The sequence below is a fragment of the Psammomys obesus genome, unplaced genomic scaffold, assembly GCF_907164565.1.
Source record: "Psammomys obesus unplaced genomic scaffold, mPsaObe1.curated_primary_1811, whole genome shotgun sequence".
NCBI classification, from domain to species: domain Eukaryota; kingdom Metazoa; phylum Chordata; class Mammalia; order Rodentia; family Muridae; genus Psammomys; species Psammomys obesus.
In genome coordinates this window covers 21763346-21787769 of record NW_026596039.1, presented here as the reverse complement: position 1 = coordinate 21787769, position 24424 = coordinate 21763346, and the positions used below count along the sequence as shown (strand labels likewise).

Here is a 24424-nt window from a genome sequence, read left to right as displayed (position 1 = left end):
TGCGAGCACCAAAGCAGGAGACGGCTTACCAGCTACTCACTTCTTCCTTGTTCTCTTCTTACCCAGGCTCTGGTTGAAGGAACTCAACACCCTTCACTTAGCAGACAGGAAGACCCCTTTTAGGGCGGGGGCTTTCTGAATTCCAAGGAGGAAACTGTGTCAGTATTCACAGAGGCTCCCTGAAGGAAGGTTGTGTCCACACGTGTTACTGATGCTCTGCATCCTGTGTTCATCATGCCCCCCAACTCTCTTCCAGTCCCGTCTATGCACCAGGGCACACCACCATGTTGTAAAATGTGTGGGTTCCAGACCCAGCTGCCGCTTGTATGGCTTTGAACAGCATCAGTTTGTTCTCTTGTGAAATGGGCCAATAATCTCTGTACAGACTAGAAAGGTAGTGGAGATAACTCAGTGTCTGTGCACAACACTGTGTTAGTTAACTTCCTGTTACTGTAACAAGATGCCTGAGGCTATCAGCTCTAAGGAATAAGAGTTTGTTTTGGCTCATGGCTTCAGAGATCTAATGGCTGCTTGGTTCCATTGCTTTTTCTCTGTGGCACCAGAGTACATACATCATGGTAAGAACATATAGGACAGGAAGATGTTCGCCTCATGGCGGACAAAAAACAAAGAGATGAGGAGGCCGGATCCTCCTCCGTATGCCTCCAGGGTTGAGTCCCATGGGGCCTTTCTTCCTTTACCCGCCCTCTCACGTTTTCTGCCACCTCGCAACAGCGTTAGCACCTGGGGACTAAGACTTCTAACGCGTGGGCCGGAGGAATGCCTCAGTGCGTGAGGCCTCCTAGAGACCTTCCTGAGGCGCCTGCGCTCATGTGCACATTGCCACACACACAGAAGATCAAAAATAATCAGAACAAATCTTCTTGAGAGAAAATAGCAACGGGCCTCTGGGAGCCCGTTCACATTAAAGTGGACATGAGAGGCCCGCTGTGCACTTTCACGAGCATGAAGACTCCTGTCTGTCTTACAGGCCAGGGAGATGGTGTTTCTGCCTAAGAGCACTGTGGTTCTACAGCCTTAGGCAGAGGCAGGTGAGAGGAGAGTCATTTTAAAAACCACGGTGAACAGCCCGGGAGACCCCGGGTGAAAGTCCCTGGACTCAGGGGCAGGGCTCAGAGGAACTGAGGGGAAGAGAGGGTAAAGGCAGGGGGTCATTTACGCTTTATGGGAGTGCTTTCTTGGTCCTCCTAAGTGAGCCCCTCCCCCGTGAGGACAGTTGTGCGCAGGCTTGCTTCCCCACGCAGAGCTCTGTGTTGCTTCCAGTCCACAGCACCTCTTCACATGGCCTCCTCTCCGTGTGCTGTGGTGGTTCCTTTGCTCTGTCAGAAGCCACAAGGTTGCCCCTGCTGTCCTCATCTCGCTGTGTCTGGAGCCTGGCTTGTGCCACCGGGTGACAGATGGAATCAGGCAGGGGTCGGCAGCGTGTTCCTTACAAGGGGTCAGAGAGCTGACATCTGGGCTTTGCCGGACATGGATCCCTGTTGCACCTAATTAGTGCTGCCCTTTGAGCAGGCGTGAAGCCACAGGTAGTCCATAAAGGTCACTGATGCAGTCTAATCAAACTTTATTTAGGGGCTGGTTCAGTGTTGTGAGCCCTTGCTGCTCTGGTAGAGGAATGGTGTTTGTGTCCCGGTGCCCGCACCGGGTGACTGCAGCTTCAGGGGATCTAAACTCTGCCAGGGAGCTGTGTGCACAACACACACACACACACACACACACACACACACACACACACACACACAAATAAAATAAAATTTATTCAAAACTCTCTATGGGTACTGCGATGGCAATTTCATCATCCCAGCATCCATTTCACATGTGACATCACATTCTCTCTCTCTCTCTCTCTCTCTCTCTCTCTCTCTGTTGTTTTTCAACCGTTTGAAAATGTAACCACCACCACCACCACCACCACTCCCTGCCCCACCCCCCCACCCCCCCAAAAAAAGTAGTCAGTCAGGCTTGGCTCATGGACTAGAGTTTACTGACCCCTCGTCTAGATTGCCACACTATTGAAAACTTTCTCAGTGGTAGGAAGGATGACTGTGTGAGTAATTTGTATTGTCGCCATAACAAAATACCTGGCAAGCAGTGTAAGAGAGGAACAGCTGATCTGACTTATGGGTGAAGAGGATGATTCCAGCCTGGCCAGGAAGACGTGGCAGTAGGTGAGGGAGGGGCAGCAGCAGGAACGGGAAGCTGGATGGTCTCAGGAGGAGAACAGGAAGTGGGAGCCAGACTATAAACTCCAGGGTCCGCCCACAGTAGTCTACTTCCTCTAGAAAGGTTCCGCCTCTTAAAGGTCCCACAAACACCGGGACCAAATTCAAGTGTATAGAAGGATAGACACCTGACGTTTAGACCACAGCAGTGTCCCAGAAAGTCCACAAAATTACAGGTGTTCAGTGTCCCTAAGAGTCTAGCTCAATCCATAAATTTCCAGCAAAAATGTTTGATTATTTATGAGCTTGGGTTATACCAACTGAGGCGGTCACCATATTACGAGTTGTCTTACTTTGAGTAGTTACTGTAGTGAATCAAAAATACAAAATTTCAAAGTTCTTAGCAGCCAATGATTTCGGTAGTGCGCTACATCCTCTTACGATTCAGACAGCTGCAGACTATTGTTTGTTTGTTTCTGTTTTTCAGACAGGGTTTCTCTGTATAGTCCTAGCTGTCCTGGAACTCTCTCTGTAGACCAGGCTGGCCTCAAACTCAGAGACCATCCTGTTTCTGCCTCCTGAGTGCTGGGATTAAAGGCATGCTCCACCACTGCCTGAAAATATTTTTTAAAAATTTCTATCAGTATTGAACATGTTCAAACCTTAATTCTTGTCTTTATCTACTGAAGATATATGCTACAGTGTCCATTTACACAACATGTACATTTTATGAGGCATTACCCAGGTGTGGTTTCAAATGGACAGGCAGGAGAATGAACATAGATCACAGGCAAATACCATTCCATTTACATGAGATAGCCACTTGCACGGCATTTTATAGGGGGGACTTGAGCAGTCACAGATGCTATTGGTGATGGGAATGCCGATGGACCAGCCATCCTAAAATATTGCCAGATGAATACATTCTATCGTGTTTTAGTTCCTGATTGAAAGGAAATGTGCTTTACACACTGGTCCCTTGTATGTGATCCTGGAGTACAGTAGCCTGACTCCTGATATCCTGGTGGCTGTGGTAAGGAATTTGGACTTGATTCTGGCTGAACCTACCCGGGGACGGTACAGAAGGCGTTCCCAGGCTTGTGTTTGGCACGTGGTAATGCAGGGTAGACTTGTTCCCTTTCCTTCCAACTAGACTCAAAAGTCCTGTTTTTGGTCAGCTCCAAAAACATGCTGGGACTCTTTGAGCTTGTTTCTTTGGTTCTTTCCACATGCAATAAAGTCACTAACCTTTTTAAATGGAAACAAAAACAAAGACTGTTGGAAAGCTGAGTTCCCTGCCCGGGTCACCAGCTCTCCCTTACTGGACAAAACACAGCTCTGTGCAAACTGCTGGTTGGGGCCAGAAGAGAGGCCCCAGCTCCAGAGACCCGGGATCCAGCTCTCCAGTCGGGAGGGGCTGCCTGGCCTGCTGGCTGCTCCCATCTCCCCAGCTCCTGGGTATATCTTGGTTTCAGAGATTCCTATGGGCAAGAAAGCAGGATTCTCTCCAGATGGGAGACCACCAGCCCTGAAGGTGAATATGAGGCTGTGGTTCTTGGCTCCCAAACCTGCTTTTGCTGTGTGTGTTGGATGGAAATCGACTTGAGCCAGCGTGTATTTGTGTTGTTTAGGGGGCGATGGCACATAGCCATGTGTACTTTCTGGCCTGGGGGCTGGCAGGATGTGAAGGGAGGCAGCTGTTGTCCTTTGGCCAGAGAAGTCTTTTCATTGTTTTGTTGGGCAGGGGGCTGGTGTTCTTCTTGGGCAGGGAGCTCTTTGGTGTACAGACACATGCTCTTGGAGGTATGGGCCTAAATTTTGAGTTCTCCTTTGGCACTGGCTTACCATTTGACCTCCAGTAGCCATTGTCTGTTGTTGTGCCACTAATTCTTCATTGCTAAATGAACAGTGATTACCTAGATCATTTCTAGGGAATGTTTCTCAACTGAGACAGGCGTGAACATTTGGCCTTCACCCTTACCGAGCAATAAGATATCCTTCCCTTCCGTGAAAGTTCTCATAAGGCCTCTTCCCACCGTCCACAGAAATGAGGTCATGCATCATCTCTTGTTTGCCTCCACCTGTGGACTCAGTGGAGGCCACATGAGGAACTGTGGCATGTACGAGGCTTCATTGCTATCCCCCTAGCAGGGGAATGCTTGTGGGATCTGCTGGAGAGCAGGAACCACAACCATCCTACCCAGGAGTATGGATAACTCCCCCCCTTTTTTGTCCCCAGCTGAGCTGGTGAGGGAAAAGCTCCTCCCTGACTTGAGTATGTTTAAAGAAGACAATTAAATGGAAGCTTTAACTAAGACTTTTGTTCCCAGCACAATGTCTGCAATGTGCAGGGTTAGCAGGGAATCAGTCACGAGAACCAGGAAGGCCTTCTGCTGAACAGAAGAGGACAATAGGTCCAGGCCAACACTAGGCTGACAAAGATGTGAGAGACACCCAATAAAGGTTCAGAAACCACCATCATGAAAGTGCCTCAAGAAATAGTCATCAATATGCTTGCAAGAAAGGAAAAAAGAGCTTGGTAAAGAGATAGAAGAAAAGGGCTCAACAAATGGAGATTTTCCCTATTATTATCCCTTATCCATCAATTATCTGTCAATCTATCTGCCCATCAAATATTTATCTGCTATCTACTATCTATCTATCTATCTATCTATCTATCTATCTATCTATCTATCTTATTTATCCACTCATAAATCAATCTATCATCTATCTGTCCACCAATCATCTACCTACCTTCTATATCTATCTATCTATCTATCTATCTATCTATCTATCTATCTATCTATGGATCTATTCTTCCACTTGTAAATCAATCTATTATCTCTTTGTCTACCATCATCTACCTGTCATTCATCTATCTGTCTGTCTATCATCACATGTTTTCTGCCTTTTTGTCTGTCAGTTCTGTATATGCCAGTCTTCTATCTCTGTCTGTGTAATGCTGGGTTAGATTTAGGGCTTTTCACATGATAAGTGAGTATTATATCACTAAGCCCTGAAAATTTTATTTTTAAATGTTAAAATTATTATAATCAACAAGTTATAAAACATTCTAATTCTACGGTACAAAGTGGAATGTTTAAATCAAGCTAATTCTCCTTCATCTCAGATACTTGTCACTTTTTATAGTGAGGACATCTGAAGTGTACTGAGCAATTACAAACTATTCACTGAGCTATCATTAACTACTCACCAAACTCTGCAATAGAGTAAGCACCAAGGACACTCTGGACTCTTCCATAACCTCTGCCTTTTGCCTCTGCTCTGCTGCCTTTAACCACCATCTCTCTGCACTCCACTTCCACGAGTTGAATTGTTTTAGAATCCACAGGTAACTGAAAGCATGGGTATGCCTTCATGTGTCTGGCTTATTTCACATTGTCAAATTCTATCCATGTTGTCCCAAATGACAAGGTTTCCTTCCCTTTTAACGGCTGAGTGGTATTCCACTGGGCATTTCTTCTCTCCATCCATTGGTTAAGGGCATCTGTGTTCATTTCCCGATGCGGTTATTCCACTGGGCATTTCTTCTCTCCATCCATTGGTCAAGGGCATCTGTGTTCATTTCCCGATGCGGTTATTGGGAGGAATGCTGCGGTGAACCTGAGAGCCCATCTCTTCACTAAACAGACTAAATACTTAAGAATCAATACAAAAAGAGGAATTGCTGCACCAAACTTCTTTAACATTTTTTGAGAAATTTCATATAGTATTCTATTACCACTGCTCTAACTCCCACCCCCACCAGTATTATTTGAAAGTTTCACCTCCTGCCACACTCGCTAGCAACTGCCATCCTGACGTGTGTGAGCTGGAAACTCATCCCTGCTTTCAAGTTCAGTTTTCTGATGATTATGGACAGCAAACATCTGCACTCTTCTTATGAGAGCCATCTAACAGGGTCCCTAGTCTACTTTTTCAGTGTTCGTTTGTTGTTGCTGTTAGTTGTTTGAGTTCTTTTCGTGTTTTAGGTTTTAATCCCCTGTGAGATGTTTGTAAACATTCTCTCCTAGCTTAGAGGCTGTCTTTTCACACCGCTCCTTTTTCCTTTGCTTGCAGCTGCCTTTGTGTTTGGTGTAATCTTGTTCATGGTTGTTTTGTTTTGTTGCCTGTGCTTTGAGGATCAGATTTTAAAAAATCATCACTCATACCAATGCTATGCAGTATTTCTCCAATTTTTAAAAATAGTTCCTAGTCTCATGTCTAAGTTTTTAATCCTGCATGGAATTTTTAGAAGTGAGACACATAACAACTGAAATCAGATCTTACGGGATGGACTGCAGAGGAGCGTAGAGGCAGGATAGAAACAACAGATCAAAGATGCAACAAGTTACCCAACTCAAACCACAGGTGTCTGTAGAACTGTAAGGAAAGATCCAGTATTTGAGCTGGTGAAGGCCCAGGACAGCAGAGAGCAGGCAGGGCTGAAAGGCTTCGCATGGACTCAGTCCCAAAGTTTTCAAATGCAGCGTAGGACACAACCTCAACTCAAGAGCCATCACAGTCCATTTTCAACTTTTGGGACAAGCGCTTTATGTAGCCCAGGCTAGCCTCTGGCTGCTGTCCTCTTGCCTCCATTACAAGCTCATGGTCAAACTTCTGAAAATGATTTTGAAGAATAGAGGAGGAGCTGGCCTTTGCAGCACATTGGTCTACATGAGGAAGAAGTGGTGCAGTTGGAGAGACAGACATAAGTCATGGCGACAGGCGTTCATCTGTGTCTGGGTGCCTGTGAGTGTGTGCATGTTCACATGTGTCTGGTTGCAAACGTGCACATGTGAGCATGTGGAGGCGGCAGTTGGTGCTGAGTGTCTTCCTCCGTTGTCCCACTCTATTTGTTGAGCTGGGTTTCCAGCTGAACCTGGGATACACAGACTCAACCAATCTCGTCAGCTTCCTCTGGGGATTCCCGGTCTCCGCCTTCCAGATGCTGGGATTACAGATGTGCTGCCATGCCGCCCGCTGTCCCGGGAGTCCTGATTTTCATCTGCATGCTTGTATAGCAATGGGTCTTCACGTCAGCTGCCCACTGGAGTTGTGGGAGAAGTGTGTGTGGGAGTTAGAGAAACAGTCCAGTGGATGGGCTGGATGAGGCTGGGAGGAAAAGGTATGAAGGAGAGGCTGTGGCAGAGAGAGTGCAGAGGAAAGACAGGGCTGGAAAAAGACTGGGCCCGAGACACGGGGGGGGGGGGGGGCTCACAGAGGACCTGCCGAGCTCCATCCTCTGGAGACAGGGCCACGTCCCTGCTGATGCCCAGGGCTGGATGTGCCGCTGGTGACCATTCTCTCATTGCTCTGAGGTCAACAGGAGGCAACTAGGAGCTGATGGGAGGGTAGGGCCTGAGATGTGGGGCTCCTGGGAGCTCAGTGTGACACCCAGCCACAGAGGTCAGAACGAGAGAACAGTGGTCAGCATTTGTGACGCCTGTGCTGTTGCTGGCAATTTTTCCAGCTTATGCTAGAGTGAGCCTGTAAAGGGAGACAGATGTGAATGGAGACACAGCGTGCTGATGGGGTTCAAGCAAAGGGTCTGTTAACAGCTTTCTTCTTCCTAAGCTCAGTTTCCTTTCGTTGTTTTTCTTGAGCTCAGTTTCCTTCAAAGCCCTCTCAGTCTCTGTGCTGCACATCTCTTTGGTACTGGCTTAATCTTTTAATCACCTGATTTCAGCTTGACCTAATGCTGGCCTGTCACGGATCGTGTCAAGGGCACAAGTCTAATTTGCTCAATTTTTGCTTCTCTCTGAAGGGCCACTCAAAGTTTCCAGAGGACAGGGTACAGCTGTGGTTGCTACAAATCATTAGCCAGATTTCTGTCACTTAAAACAAAAAATAACGATGTAACACAAACCTGGAGGCGCAGGCCTCAGGAGCAGAGCAGGAAAAGGCAAATTCGTTCCCCTGACACTCGGAAACACTGAGGACAGAAAGCGGACCCAGCTGATTTATGGCTCATGGTCATGAGCAAGCATGCAGGGAACTGGGGGAGAGATCTTAGACTCAAGGCCGGAGCTGGCTGGGAACAAGCCGGGCAGAGCACAGCTTATACCTCCCCTGACTGGAGCAAACCAGGGAATGTGGGCCTTCAGCTCTTTGGGGGATGTGTAGTTGATGCTGAGTGCCAGGAGGCCTCAGAGCCATTTGACATGAGATCGCAAGACAGTTCTTTTCTGGTCACTTATCTCTATAGGTTTTTGACTTCTCTTAATAAACATGCATGATTTTCTTTTCCAGTTTTTAAGATGGCAGTGAGGATAGACATCCAGGAACATGTACAATTTTATATACATAGTTTTTCCCTTAATAGAAAATCCGTGTAGTCCATGTCCCACTCAGCTCTGAAGTTCCACCAAGATCCATTTGAGAGTGAATGTGTCACTTGCTCTTTAGGAATTTGTTTTTGTACTCTTAACATGTATATGAACCTCCTTCCCTAGTGTGTGTGTGTGTGTGTGTGTGTGTGTGTGTGTGAGAGAGAGAGAGAGAGAGAGAGACAGAGACAGAGACAGAGACAGAGAGCAAGTGAGCAAGAAACAGACACACACAGAGAGGGAGAGAGGCAGACACACACAGAAGAAGAGAGACAGACATAGATGGAGAGAGAGACAGACATACAAAGGGAGAGAGACAGACACACATAGAGGGAGGGAGGGAGGGAAGGGAAGAGAGACAGAGAGCAAGTGATCAAGCGAGAGACAGACAGACACACACACACAGAGGGAGAGAGACAGACAAACAGACACACAGAGGGAGAGACAGGCACACATAGAAGAGAGACAGACACAGGGAGAGAGAGAGACAGACACACACAGAGAGAAAGGGAGGGAAGGAGAGAGAGATGGGAATGAATGTGTGTGTGCATACACACAGACAGTCCACAGAATGACAAAGGGCCATTGTAGGCAGTGGGACGTAGATTCTAATGAAGAAAAGGCAGACTGAGACCTTGAGTCAGAAGGGAAAGGGGGCCTGAACCGACACTCTCCTCATCCATGGCCAGAGTGGCTAGAGCACACATAGATGTTAGAAATGAGAGAGTTCACTGTTGAAGGCCCCATGCAGAGCCCAGCTGGAGGAGTCTGCTCTTTTTCCTTTGACAGCCACAACCTGGGCAGTATGGGCTGTTTTTGGAAGAAGATTAGAATCTTCTGAGTTGGGGGAAAGGCTGGAATCAGCCTGTAGTGACTGAGTCTTAGGGAAGGTCCCCTGGAACCCATCGTGACTGTTTCCTGGGTGTTCAGGGCTCTGGTGGAGAAAGCGGTCCACTGCGTTCATCTCAGAAACATTTAGCAGTTGTTAGAGAAGACCACAGCTGCTATTCAGATCCCCTGCCTTGAAGAATAGAGCCTTCTGGTGAGGTTGAGTACTAGACTTGGATGTCACCCAAATGGGTACCTGCTGTGCCCAAGCATGTGCCAAGCAGGACTCAGAAAAGAGGAGGAAGTCATGATGACACAAGGTGACCATTGCTAGACTGGAGTTCCTTATATGAGACTTTAGACTAATATAATGCCACCAGGGTGATGGACTTCTGTGGTCAGATGCTGAAGCAGGAGAAAGTCCCTCCCGCTTTGGTCTGACGCCTCTGAGGCTGAGCAAAGGGACACTGCAGAGGCCGGCACAGATGGCTCGTGGATTTGAAAATCCTGCCTGCCTGGTTTTTCGGTACTTGAATATTTTCCCTAGTTACCTGGGAAACAAGTTTTCCTTTTAGGATTGAAAACAAACCTAAAACCACAGCAGTGTTAATGACTGTGAAGACGGTGCAGTCTATGCTGTTAAGCTTTCTCCAGGTGAGGAAGGAGCCGCAAGGGTATTTTCTCTCGGTGAAGAACAGAGCCCGTGGCAATGTGTTTGCTTCCAAGTAGCCAGGGAGTTTGAAGAGATCTCCACACTTTTTCCTAGCTCCCATCCTGTGTTTCCTCATTGCTCAGGGTGAGCTAGCCAGTCTGCAGTGTGGGGTTCCATGGGAAGAAGTGAGTTCTGCCGGCCAGTGACAGAGGAAAAAGGGATGGGCCCTATGACATGGTGCGAAGAAAGACCATCAGCCGAGGACAAACTGGTTGGGGGACATGCCTCTGGCTGCCCTCTGTCCAGTGGGGAGGTGAGCTGGAAATGTGGCCAGGTCAGCTCCTGTGTGTGCCCCGTGGCTTGGCGCAAGATGTCTGGAAGGGCTGTGTGGATTCATGACTGCCTGGAGACGGGTTGATTGGTCCGAGCCTGCACAGACACAGCGTATGTCTGCATCTGCCATGTTCAGTCCGTCTGCCCATGCCCAGGGCTCTCTGTGGACATTTGCAGAACACACACAGTAGCATCTAGAGGGAAATAAGATAGAGTCCTTCTCTCTGGTCCACAGAGCCCTGGCTGGGGAGGTGGCAAGGATGAAGTCCTGCCTTCTCATCCCCAGCACTCACATAGGTAAAGGGATCTGTAGCCACAGTCCTGGAGACAGCTGGATCCCCTGAGCTTGCTGGCCAGCCAGGGTAGCCAACAAGGTTAGCTTCAAAGCTGAGTGGGAGGCTTTGTCTCAGAAAATAAAGGTCTGGAGAGATGGCTCAGCTGTTAAATACTCGCCACACAAGCTGGAGGATTCGAGTTTGGATCCACAGAAACCCATGTGAAATGACAGGTATGTGGCACCTGCTTGTAATCCCAGCCTTGGGAGTCAGAGATGGGCTTTCCTGAGCAGGCTGGCTAGCAAGACAGGTTATATTGGAAAGCTCTGAGTTTGATTGAGGAACCCCACCCCAGTGAATAAAGGGGGCAACTAATCAAGGATAATTCCACTAATCAATCTTGGTCCTTCAATATAGATGCAGACACATATGCAAAAAACAAACACACACACACACACACACACACACACACACACACACACAGGAAGAGAAGGGAAAGAAGTAAGGTGGATAACAATTGAGGAAGACGTTTGACGTGGGCTATGGTCTCTATCTCTGTGCACTACTCCAAAAGCAGCACGCCGTGTTTAGCGTTCATCCAGCTTTTTATCACACGAACCATTCTCCCCGGCAGGGTGCCCGAATGTGGGATTGCTGTAAAGGTAACTATAGTCCCTTGCCCTCAGAAGCTTCCTCTCTATTGAGAAGCAAGCCTAGGCAGATGATGTCTGATATCTGTTCAAAGACAAGAGTTCCTTCTCTCAAGGTTCTATGCCCCTAAGCTGGCATGTCTTCTCATTATCTAATTAATTAACAGTTAATGCTAACTGTTGCTGGCATGCCCAGCCTTTTGACCTTTTGACTTTGCAATATGACATTGTCACCTACGAAGTTCCTTCTTGAGAACTATGCAGTCTAGTTAAAAAAAAAAAAAGAGGAATTCTTAGAATGTTTTAAAGCGTTTATAGTTGAGGGTTAGGCTGCATTAACGACTGCTTGGCTGCGTGGAGGCTGCAGGCTGCAGGCTGTACTGCCTAGAAGGCCATCTCTCCCTCCGCCTGCTCAGGGTAGCCCGTTAACCTTACGCACAGGCTTCCCAGAAAAAAAAAAGTAAGGCCGTGTTTTCTGCATTTTGCCTTCAGCCACTTTTTTCCAGAGCTTTCTCCCTTCCCCCACCAAAGCTCCCTCCATCCTCCGTGTTTTCTCAGCTGGGGTATGGAGACACTCATGTCACCTCTCTGGACAGGACCGTCTTCTTCCAGTGGCCCTAGACCTTGGTCTTCACCCTGCAGCTTGCCACAGCACAGCTGGACACTTAGTTCTCGCTCCCTGCCAGTCTCCTTTCTGCAGGGAAGGGTTAGCTACTCCAAACAAATTAAGCTCCTTGATGACTCTGGGAGCTTCATCCACTACCAGCCCTTTCCCTACCCCCTCCCATCCAGATGTTGGTTTCCCAGTTTGTTTGAGAATAGCATGCTGTGTCCTGTTGAAGGTGCTTAGCAAAAGATGTTTTCCAGTCTTCTTCAGCTTCCCCAATCACGGAGACCCGGGTAGATGGGACACAGCCAGGCCCATTCTGAAATCCTTGACCCAGGTTCTTGGCTTGTGAGTCACTTCCTATACCCAGGGACTGCTCGTTTGTTTGCCTGGGTGTTTGCTTTGCATTGTGTGCATTCCAGGCATGTGTGTGGGAGGCAGGGCCGAGGGGTGGAGGACAGGGCCCAGAGTTGGTCCCCTCTGGTGTTGACTTGAGGGGCTGAGCAGGCCCACCTCTCTAGAACCAAATGAGTCAGGTAAGAGCTTGGTTCATACCTGGAGGACAAAGCAGGAAAAATGTGCCCGGTAGAGGATGGTGTCGTTGTGTCGTAGCTCAGGGCACATTGGCATCTATACTCCGCTGGCTTGGGTCTACCCTGATGCTGTTTATCCTTTCTGTATCAAGCCCTGTGGCCTCCCAGGGTATGAGGACTGTGACTGAACCAAACCAGGCGACTTCTTCAGCCTTACTGGATCTGAGAGAAGGTAGCTCTCCAGTCCCCGGGGAGTGTCCGTTCTTACAGAAACTCCATTGTTAGACATTGTGTTCAATGTCAAAGTTATAAATCATGAGCAAACCTCAGAAGGAGACTCAGCCCCATGGAGCCCTTGTTTACTCAATGGCTCAGCACACAGTTGCCAAAGTATCTTCAGGGGAACCTCATTTTACCAGGCTCCCCTCCCCCAGAGCTAACAATGGCCCTTTCTTGTCCATCTCATTAAAATCAGCTCCTTGCTGCTTTACAGGGTCTTAGATAACAGGCTTTGCTGGGCTTCTCTCTCTCTCTCTTTTTATTCCACACAATCATAGTTCTAATCCTCCGCTGGGTCTGGCCTTCCTAAGAGGGACTTTGAACTTGCTTGACTGTAAACCGCAGCTAGGCACGCCTCCCTATGTGTGATAGGTGCTGGTGTTTCTCATTTTCCTTTAGTAATGCTGGTCATGACTCACAAAGTTAACCCCACCATCCCCGTGGGTGATAGGGACCCACAGTCAGACAAGCTGTGCTGGTTAAATAGAAGACACTCCATGGAAGTCAGTGTGGACCCCAAGGAGATGACAGAGCTGACAGTTCTGTCAGGGGACATAGGGATGACCAGTCAAATCTGACGAAAAGCTAGTCATCATGGATTCAAGAACTTTAAAGTCGGAGGCAGGAGGATCAGAAGTTCAAGGTCAGCCTGCATCATCAGATAGTAAGGCTGTCTCAAAACCCCATATTTAAACTAAAACCAAGAATTTAGTCAAAAGACATACCATAGTGTCCTCCATTTTTTAAACATTGTGCAGTTATTTTTTTTTTTTTTCTATCAGTCAAGAGTGTATTCAACTTCAGTGTGTTTGGCTACTTATTTTTTTTTTTTACCTATCAATGTATTATGTGACCGCATAAAATATACTCGAAATATGAATTTTAAAGGAGTGACGCGCAAATGAGAGAAGCCGTGTTTTAAATGGCATGCAAGCAGATGCCTTCCTTCTAATGGGTGAATGTCTTACAGCACGCTGCACACGGAAGGAGATCAGGATGGGGCCTCAACAGTGGTTGGCTGTGAGGCTATTTTCAACCTGTGTGGATAATTTTATACGTTTTCTGGGTGTCTAGGAGCTGGCTCAGTTGGTAGGTGCTTGCCCCACATGCCTGGGAGCCTGCATTCAGTCCTAGCATCGCTGAAACTGGGCTTGGTGAGGAAGGCTATATGTTCATGACCCCAGGCCACTAGAGCCCTTTTCATTGGTCCTTAACAAAGCGCCCCACCCTCCTCTCCTGTCCCTTATGTTCAGTATATACTATATAGTATATATAAAATTTATATTTATCTATTATATATTTATTAGTATTATATTTATTGCACATTATATATTTCATTTATAGTATACGTTATATTATAATATACTAATTAATAGTTTATTATATTAATTTGTATATTATATTTTATTATAGATTTTGTCCCTCGTATTTATTATTTATTATATTATGTTGATCAAAGGTTTCCAGTCCTTGTCCTTGTAAGTTAATCTTGATGCCTTCCTATCTCCTGACATAGTACTATGGGGGGGAATGAAGCATATTGCTTTTTGAGTAAATGTTTATTAGCCAGTGGTTATTAGGAACATGGCCAAATTTGCTCTGCCTTCCGAGTTCAGGGCCTTGCCTTGGTGCGTACCTGCCCTGTAGCCCACAGGCAGAAGGCTATGCCGGGATTCAGAGAGGCTTTTAACTGATGTGGTTTGCTGGCCTTCTTCCTGATGGATCACGATGCAACTTCTGGCTGACAGTCAAGTCAGGACTGGAAGGGTCTTCAGTACCATGAGTAATTTCATGAGCTGCTGATGGGCAATTAGGAGTGATTACAGTTAAGAGGCTTTTTTTCTTAATAACCCCAGAAAGGGCTGTTGGTAACTTAAAATCTGGATTCTTTCCCTTGTGAATAGGCTTGTCCAATTCTCATGATTATCTTTTTTTTTTTTAAATAAATCTTTGCAAGTCATCCTTCACCCCTGAAGTCCTAGGAAGAATGTGGAGCACACAATCTTTGAAAACTCTGCCTTTGTGTGAGAGAGGACCCCCCCCCCGACACCTTATAGTCTTGCTTTAAGCATCTTTCTTTCCTGTAAGGAGCAGGGGTTGGCCATCCTCTTCTCCCTCGACTCCCACTGCATTCCCCCAGTCCTCCCAGTTTGCAGGTGAGGAGTTCCACCTACTTAATCTTGCAGTGGTGGCACACTCAAGCGTCACTTTGCTTCTTTTTGGATGAGCGTCGCCGGAACCACCCTTCAATCAGGGCCTCTCTGTACCAGCCACTGGCCAGATATTTCACGTTTCCTTGTTTAGTCCTCATGACCACCTGAGAGAGATCTTGCTTTGTCTTGTTTGTCTCGCACATGCCAAGATCATTTCAAGCTTACCAAGTGGCTGAGGACGGTCTTGAACCCACCACCCAGCGCTAGGATGCTGGCGTGCGAGCCCTGGTTTCCACGGTGGAGCCCAAGCTTCGTGCATGCTGGGTAACTATTCCGCCGGATGAACCATCTCTTTGCCGCTGTTACTTGCAGTGTTTTAGGCACATTTGTTTGTGTGCCGGAAGTCCTGTGTGTGGTAAACAAGAAATTAGCTCTGGGCTATATTCTGAGCCCTAGGCAGTGTTTTTAAAGTGGTTTTATTGAGATATAACTCATATTTCACCAATAATTTAATGGTTTCTGATATATTCTCGGTATTAGTTTTAGTACATTTTAGTCAACCCAGGAACAAATGGGGTACTTCCCCACGAGCGCCTCTCTTCTTGGCTCCACAGCTCCTGGCAGCTCCTCATCGACTCTATGTGTTTTTCTAGCCTCAATACTACTTGTAAAGGGAGTCGTATGATGTGTATTCTTTTGTGTCTGACTTCTTTCATTTAGAGTGCTCTTTTCAAGGTCTACCTGTGCCACAGCTCGTGTCAGGAATTCTGTACTTTTAATGCTTAGGCAAACCTTGTACCATACTATACAGTCGGGAGACTGAAATTGAGACATGACAAGTGACTTTCTCTGGTTGGGTAGCCACTCAGAAGCCACTGGCTTTCCAGTGCAGTTTGCCTAATCCACCCCTACATCACCCCAGAGCCTGAGGACAGCATCCTGAAAGGACTGTACTGATCATCTGCTGTGGATTGGCACATTAGTAACTTGTTTTATTTCTGTGACCAAATATAGAAGCAACTTAAGGGAAGCGTGGTCTGCTGCCATGTTTGAGAGGATATTGTCCATCCAGATAGGGAAGGCATGACCATGACAGAGATTTCATGGTCACATGATGTCTTAGCCAGGGTTTCTGTTGCTGTGAAGAGACACCATGACCACGGCAACTCTTGTAAAGGACAACATTGAGTTGGGGCTGGCTGACAGTTCCAGAGACTTAGTCCATTATCATCTTGGTGGGAAGCATGGGGCTGCCCGGGCAGACATGGTGCTGGAAAAGAAGCTGAGAGTTCTACGTCTTGATCTGCAGGCAGCAGAAGTGAAAAAAGACACTAGGCCTAGCTTGAGCATATAAGACTTCAAAGCCCGCCCCAACTGTGACACACTTCCTCCAGTGAGGCCACACCTCCTCCAGCAAGGCCTCACCTCCTAACAGGCCACTCCCTATGGGCCAAGCTTTCAAACACATGAGCCTATCGGGCCATTCTTATTTGGACCACCACATACAGCGCTCACAGACAGATAAAGATGAATGCTGGTGTTCATTTGGGTTTCTCTGTTTCCTTTGTGCGTTCAGTCTGGGAGCACAGCTCGTGGGTGATGGCACCTACATTCAGGATGGTCATTTTTTCCTCAGTTAAAACTCTCCAGAAATGCTTCCACAGGTATAGTCAGAGGTGTGTTCTCTAGGAGATTCAAATATCCTCAACTTGCCAATGAAGATTAGCTGTCTAATTAGGCCACACTGAGCGTCCTGGAAGGCTCTTTCCTCTTGTTCATTCAGCATCACCTTTCAACTGGGAAACCCTGGTCACCATAACTTCGAAGTGTTATTTTTCTTTTAATATCTTCTATTCTCTCTCTCTCTCTCTCTCTCTCTCTCTCTGTGTGTGTGCGTGTGTGTGTGTGTGTGTGTATGTGTATGTGTTGACAAGGCATACCTTCTGATATCAGAAAACAACTTGTAGGAGTTAGTTTTTTTTTCTTCCACCACGTGGGACCTGAGAATAAAAGTCAGATTGGCAGTCTTAGTGGCAAGTGTCTTAACCTGCTCAGCCATGTTTTTGGCCCTCTCATATTTGTTTAATCCCAGTTTCTTTATCTGTCTGGGCTCTAGAATTTTTCTAAGCAAGTGATGCTAAAATATAACCATGTTTGTTTCTCTAGTTGTTGAAAACCGCTTGAGCCTGCAGAGAACTGGGGACACCTCTGAGGAGCCCTTGCTAGGATCCGCAGCATCATGGTTTTCCATTTCAGAAGCTGTCTCAGGTAAGCAGAAAACCTCTTAAAACCAAAACCAGTAGTGGGGCGTGGCTCTGTGGTGTCAGCTTGCCTATCATGGCCAGGTTCTGGGATCCGTCTATATCTAACTAAATGAGCATATCCTCTTGGCCCAAAATGGAGTTGGTATTTGCGTTTGATTACGTGGCTTCTTAAAGTAACTGGCCTTTAGGTTGTGTGTATCACTGGTATCTGATACCGTCCACGTGGCAGTTGTCTGCAGTCAGAATGTCCTTCCAGTGTAGCCAGTGGCTACACACTGTAGGAAGCAGTCCAGGTCACTTGAGCTGTGCTGTTTTCTGGGAAACTCTGCAACTCAAAATTTGGTCTTAGACAAATAATGGGATCATATCAGTGAGTATTTATTATAACTTATGTAACAGAATTACCCAAGAAACTTGAAAAGTATTGTGGTCTCCTATGACCGCCAGTAATCTTGTTTACACCCCCTTAGCATTTGACATAACCTATCTGGTATCATTAATATCCTTCTCCCTTGTGCTCAAAACGTCCATGAATTTCTACTTTAATTTAAAAGCCCGATTCCCATCTTAAGTATGCATATATGGTAAGGTGGGCAAGTACTGTCTTTTTATCTTGCACATTAGAAAATCAGTTCTCAGAGATACTAAGCATAAGATACTAAGGACACAGACTTGCATAATCTGCAGACTCACAATAAGGGCCCTGGACACTGGAAATGTAATTCATGTTACTGGAATTGTATTTATTTTATTTTATTATTTTTATATTAATTACAGTTTATTCACTTTGTATCCCAGATGTAGCCCCCTTCCTCATTCCCTCCCAATTCCATCCTCCCTCTTTTTTCTCCTCCCTGCTCCTCTCCAATTCCACTGATAAGGGAGGTCCTCCTCTCCTTCCATCTGACCCTAGCCTATCAGGTCTCGTCAGCAGTGGCTGCATTGTCTTCCTCTGTGGCCTAGTAAGGGTGCTCCCCCATTAGGGGGAGGTGGTCAAAGAGCCAGTCATTGAGTTCATGTCAGAGACAGTCCCTGTTCCCATTACTAGGGAAACCCACTCGGACACTGAGCTGCCATGGGCTACATCTGTGCAGGGAATTGTATTTAAACTTAAAAAAAAAAGCTGATAGGGAGCTGGGGCTGAAGCTCAGTTGGTAGGGTGCTTGGGACTCTCATTAGCAAATAAAGGGCATGGTTGCACAAGGCTATAACCCCAGTACTCAGGAAATAGAGTCAGGAGTGACGAGTTCAAGGCCAGCCTGGTCTAATAAACTGATGCATTTTAAAAATTATTTAATCAGGGTCGGTGAGATTGCATTGTAGACCTGATGACCTAAGGCTGGTCACCGGTACCCAGGGTGGGAACAAAAAGCTGACGTCTGAAATGGTGCTCTGAATTCCACGTGATCGCTGTGACATGCACGCTTGTGTGTGGCACGCGTGCACGCACGCACACGCGCACACACACACACACACACACACAAATAATAATGAATAAATATTCAAATTTTATTTCATCAAAATCCTATGTGAGATCTCAATATATAAAATAGACAACAGGATTTTAGTGGTAAAAATGAGCTCTCGAGGTACAAATGTGTAACATTTAAACACATCAGATCAATGGATCTGTTGTAATGAATACCAACATTTGAAGTCAGGATTTCTGGGTGATTCTTGTACGTCTTCCTTGCATTTGCATTGGGCTTATTTAGTGGTTGTTTTAGCTGCACTGTCTCACGAGCATCCTGAACAACCCAAGTATGGTCCAGCAGATGATGACAGTTCTGTGCTGCGGTCACCCTGAGGTTTGGGGTGAGAGTTAAGAGGGTGGAGATCTTCCTGTAGACTGAGAATCAGGACAGAGGGAAGGGAGAACACACTGCTCAGAGCCGCATCCTCAGGCCATCTCAGCCTTGCTTCCGCTCTAGCCGGGCATTAGTCGCAGGTGCTGACAGCGCATGCTAAAAGCGCAAACGGTCTGTAACATGTTATGATGTCACTACATGCGATTGCCCAGCCAGGCGGTAGCATTGCCGAGCAGATGCTTCGGGGCCCATGCCTGGCATTTAACTGACGGTAGTGTTTCAGGGTGCTTTAGTATGTTGTTGCTTGTAACATTTTACATGAGCAGTCGCATGCAGGCTGGAAACCCAAAATCCCACAGGGACCATAAAACTGCGTTGATGACATGGTCCCAGATACATCAGAGGCCAGCAAGAGAGGGCAGAAAAACCTCCCCTTTGATCTGTGTAAATCCAGCCATCAACAGAGCATCTGAAATTAACATTTGGTAATCTTAAAGCTTAATGCTTTAAAATAAAATTTGCCATTTTGTTCTGATGACAGTGTCCTTTGTGTTACTGAGCTTTTCAGTTTCGTGAGGTCCCATTTATTGATTGTTGATCTTAGAGCCTGTGCTGTTGGTGTTCTGTTCAGGAAGTTGTCTCCTGTGCCAATGAGTTCAAGGCTCTTCCTCACTTTTTCTTCTAACAGGTTCAGTGTGTCTGGTTTTATGTTGAAGTCTTTGATCCACTTGGACTTTAGCTTGTGCAGGGTGATAAATATGGATCTATTTGCATTTTTCTACATGTAGACATCCAGTTAGAGCAGCACCATTTGTTGAAGATGCTGTCTTTTTTCCATTGCATGGTTTTGACTTCTTTGTCAAAATGAAGTATCCGTAGGTGTGTGGGTTTGTTTCTGGGTCTTCTATTCGATTCCATTGATCCACCATTCTGTTTCTATGCCAGTACCATGCAGTTTTTTATTACTATTGCTCTGTGTACAGCTTGAGATCAGGGATGTAGATGCCTCCAGACTATCTACACCTAAAGAAGCTAACCAAGAAGGAGGACCCTGGGTAAGATGATCAATCCTCACTCAGAAAGGCAAACGGGACGGACATCAGAAGAGGGAGAAAATGGGGAACAGGACAGGAGCCTACCACAGAGGGCCTCTGAGAGACTCTACCCAGCGAGGTATCGAAGCAGATGATGGGAATCATCTGCCAAACTTTGTGGAGAGTGCAGGGAATCTTATGAAAGAAGGGGGAGATGAAAGACCTGGAGGGGACAGGAGCTCCACAAGGAGAGCAACAGAACAACAACAACAACAACAACAACAAAAAAAAACCAAAAACAAAAACAAAAAAAAACTGGGCCCAGGGGTCTTTTCTGAGACTGATTCTCCAACCAAGGTCCATGCATGGAGATTATCTAGAACCCCTGCACAGATGTAGCCCATGACAGCTCAGTGTCCATGTGGGTTCACTAGTAATGGGAACAAGGACTGTCTCTGATATGAACTGACCCTTTAATCACTTCCCTCTGAGAGGGAGCAGCCTTACCAGGCCACAGAGGAAAACAATGCAGCCAGTCCTGATGAGTCCTGATAGGCTAGGGTCAGATGGAAGGAAAGGAGGACCTCCCCATCAGTGGATTGGGGGAGGGGTATGGGGGGAGAAGAGGGAGGGAGGGTGGGATTGGAAGAGGATGGGAGAGGGGGCTACATCTGGGATACAAAGTGAATAAACTGTGATCAATAATAAATACATTTTTAAAAATTTTAAAAAGAAAATTTGTTTTGAAACAGGTCTTCTATATCCTATGTTGGCCTTGAACTCTCTAAACCAAGGATGACCTTTGAACTTCTGATCTTCCCAATTCCACCTCCAGAGGCTGGGATTGTGTGTGTGCACCACCATGTCTTGGTTATGGAGTGGTGGGAGTCGAATCCGTGACTGTGTGTGCACTGGGCAGTCCTCACACCAGCTGAGGTATCACCCTCAAACCATATGCTATTTCTGAACATACAGCATGTGCCAAACTTATGGAAGATCTCAAAGTTCTGTTGCAGAACCATAGGGGAGTGAGAAATGAAGACAAGCCAGTGGGACCGTTAGTCCTCTTCTGCAAGTGTCACATGGCACTAGGGGACAAGGAAGTAGAAGTTACAGCCAGACACTGAACTGGATGGAAAGAGCAGGCGGAGGACAAGAGGGGGCTCTCTGCCTGGCAAGCTGCTGTCACCAAAAAGGCTCCCCAAAAGACATAGGAGCCTCAAACACTTGACCACCCAGGCTACATAGGCAGAGCAAGTCCCCTTGCTGTTTTTTTCCTTTACATCCTGGAATTTGAATGGATGCCCCTTTTGTGTTGGCCAGAGCATGGTGTGGGATGGTAGTCACTCCTCTCCGAGGAAGGCCTCACAGCAGGCTTGCCTTCTACCTCTGCGCTGGGCATCGGTTCTAAGACATTCCCAACACCTCTGAATTTAGCTTGCTGGGAGCTCCTGGAGGCTGCATGCGGATTTGCTGTGTGGCTGGTGATGCTGTGGAGCTTGGCAGGCCCTGAACAGGGTCCCGAGGCAAAGACTGTTTCGACAGGTCCGCTGTCAGGACGGGAGAAAGAAAATGGGAATTACGTGGGTGGGTGAGGTGATTCTACAGGAGCTTAAACTGAAGCTTTCCATCAAAGCCCCACCCCCATCAGAAGCCAGACATGCATTACCCACTGTGTATCTTTAAAAGTGTGTGTGTGAGAGAGAGACAGAGACAGAGAGACACAGAGACAGAGGTGGGGGGAGATGAAGGGGTCAGAGGACAACTTCTGGGAGTCAGCTCTCCGCTTCCACCATGGGCCTCATCCTGCTTGGCATCACGATGCCTTTAACCCACCCAGCCATCTCACTGGCCCAACCATCGCGTGCACCATGTAATTGTATTTTATCTCCAGGCCCATGTAATTGTATTTTATCTTTTACAAACAAAGCAAACTAAAACAAACAAAACCAAAGCTACAATGCCTTTTGTTGAAATGCTTTCCCAAATGCCCTGGGGGAGAGAGTTTGGATCCAGAGTGAGACATCCCCGACAAAGCTGGTGGAAGAGGAGCAAGCACGGTTCCATATTTATCGGAGCAACCAGATGCGTGAAGATGGATGGGAAGAGTCAAAGGATTTCTCTACCTAGAGAGAAAGCAGGTTGCAGTTAGACGCGTGCTGCCCAGAAAACCTCTGAGACGGGGGTTGATTGAAGGGGATTCACAATTCCCACATGCAGAGATTTAGTTTAAAATCCATCCCCAGTCCCCAGTCTTTGCCAAGCCACAGAACAACAGAAAGTCAACTTCATCCACATCGAAGAGACAGTGAAGCCCCAGAATTAACATAGGCTCCTGCTCTGCTCAGAGTCTGCAGTAATGAAAAGAATTCTAGTCAAAGCCAGTAGTGGGGGACACATGCATTAAGATTTTAACCCTGAAAGAACTGGTTCTTAAATTCCGGATAAGCTCAGATGCACAGGAAAGCTCCAGGATGAGTAAAATCCCTTTGGATAAAAAGGTCGGAGGAAGCTAGATAAATCAAATTTGTCTACATGTATTACCAATCAGCAAGAAAATGTCCCAAGTGGCACAGAAGTGTTGTATTTCTTAAAGACTTCAAATAACATGCCCCGTGTGTATATGCATTTGTGTGTGTTGTGTGGTATATGTGAGTGTGCATGTTCATGATCACATGTTTGTGTCCACCCGTGCATTCACGTGTGCATATGTGTGTGGCGAATGCATGTGAAGGTCAGAGGTCTAATCCAGGCATCTTCTCTTAGAGACAGGGTGTCTTGCTGAACCTGGGGCTCACTGAGTCCCTATACTGACTGGCCAGGCAAGCCTGAGGGGTCCTCCACTCTCCACCACCCCCCTCCCAGAACTAGGATTACAGTTCCGTGCTGCTGTGTTCCCATACCGGGGCTTTTACATGGACTCTGGGGATATGAACCCAGGTCCTTATGCTTGCATAGCAAGCACTTTACTGAATGAGCCATCTCTCTAGCACCATTATATCTGCCTTTGTTTGAAGAGAGGGAACAAGGTGGAGGTGGAGGCATAAAAGGGTGAAGACCAGACCTGGAGAAACCAAGGGAGAAAGGACTGAAGGCCTGTAGAGAAAAGAGAAACTGAGGGTGGGGTATCTCCGTGACAGGCTGGAAACCTAAGACAGCGTAGGTTCCTGGGAGGATGTGAGGGGGACTCAAGCAGAGACTCCTAGTAGCAGAGGCCACAGAGACTGAAGAGAACACCCTCTACCTAGACTAGTCTCCCAGCAGAGGGAGGGGAACACCGACCCACCCACAAAAACTTTGACCCCAAATTTACCTTGCCTACAAGATGAGCAGAGATAAAGATAGAGAGAGCAGAGAGAGCAGACATTGAGGGAATGTCCAGCCAATGCCTGGCCCAACCAAAGACCCATCCTATGGGAGGGTGCCAACCCCTGACACTATGAACAATACTCTGCTAACCTTGCAGACAGGAGCCTGTCAGAGTTGTTTTCTGAGAGGCACTACCCAGCAGCGCCTCAAAACAGATGCTGAGACTCACAGCCAAACACTGGGCAATGAGTAGGGAGTCTTGTGGAAAAATGAGAGGAAAGAGAAAAGGACCTGGAGGTGACAGGAGCTCCACAGGAAGAACAGAGCCAACTAACCAGGGCCCAGAGGGCTTGCTGAGACTGAAGCACTGACCAAGGACCATGCCTGAACTGGACCTAGGCGCCCTACAAAGATGTAGCAGATGGGCAGCTCAGGCTTCATGTGGGTCCTCTAGTGAGGGAAATGGGGACTGCATTGGACATGGACTCACTTGCCAGCTTTTTAATCACTTTCCCCTGCTGGGACTATGTTGCCAGGCCACCAGGGAAGAGGACATGCTCAGTCCTGATGCAACTTGATGAACTGGGCTAGATGGGAAAGGGAGCTCCCCTTTTCTGAGAATTAAGCAAGGGGGGAGGAGAGAGGGAGGAAGAATGGAACTGGCAAGGGAGGAGGGATGGAGCTACAGCCAGGATGTAAAGTGAATAAAAAAATAAATAAATAAATTTAAAAAAAGAAAGGAAACAAGATTTTCTCACAGGGAATCTTAGCAATCCATGACGAGATAGTCAGCTGACATCACCAGCCAGAGCCACTCCCACCCCCAGCCTAGGAGTGGCAGGTGCTCTCCCTCACTTCTCAGCACCTTAGCAGAGCTGACAAGCTTCACGTTTCCAATGAAAACATAAGCGGAAACAAAGCTACTAAATGCCAAGGAGGTGGTTACATTGGCAGGAAATAGAATTGATTTGGCCGTTTTTATTTTGAACGGTAGTTTTTGAAAAGATGCAGATGTAATTAGGGTCATTACAGCTAGATGGTGAATTTTATAGGTCTTATGGAGGAGAGGTCTGGATCATTTTAAGGATTTTACAGTCCATGGCCTTAGGTCAAGTGTCTGGTTTTAGTCTTTGAAAACATTAGTCTCTCTTTTCCTTGATATATACTCCAGTAAAGTATTATTACTT

General features: G+C 46.9%; 1 protein-coding gene across 3 annotated transcripts in view; it reads left to right on the top strand.

Annotated features, from left to right (window-relative positions):
• The window catches only part of Thsd4 (thrombospondin type 1 domain containing 4), a 517345-nt gene that overhangs the window by 6661 nt on the left and 486260 nt on the right, over window positions 1–24424 (top strand). The window contains exons 1-3 of one of the 3 annotated variants that reach the window (XM_055621781.1): window positions 3646–3717; window positions 16989–17090; window positions 20681–20864. In XM_055621781.1, coding sequence (XP_055477756.1) covers window positions 20791–20864 — 74 coding nt within the window. In that variant the 5' untranslated portion in view covers window positions 3646–3717; window positions 16989–17090; window positions 20681–20790. Of the gene's footprint in view, window positions 1–3645; window positions 3718–16988; window positions 17091–20680; window positions 20865–24424 lie in introns of those variants that run through there. The other 2 variants (XM_055621780.1, XM_055621782.1) reach the window with 2 other exon arrangements.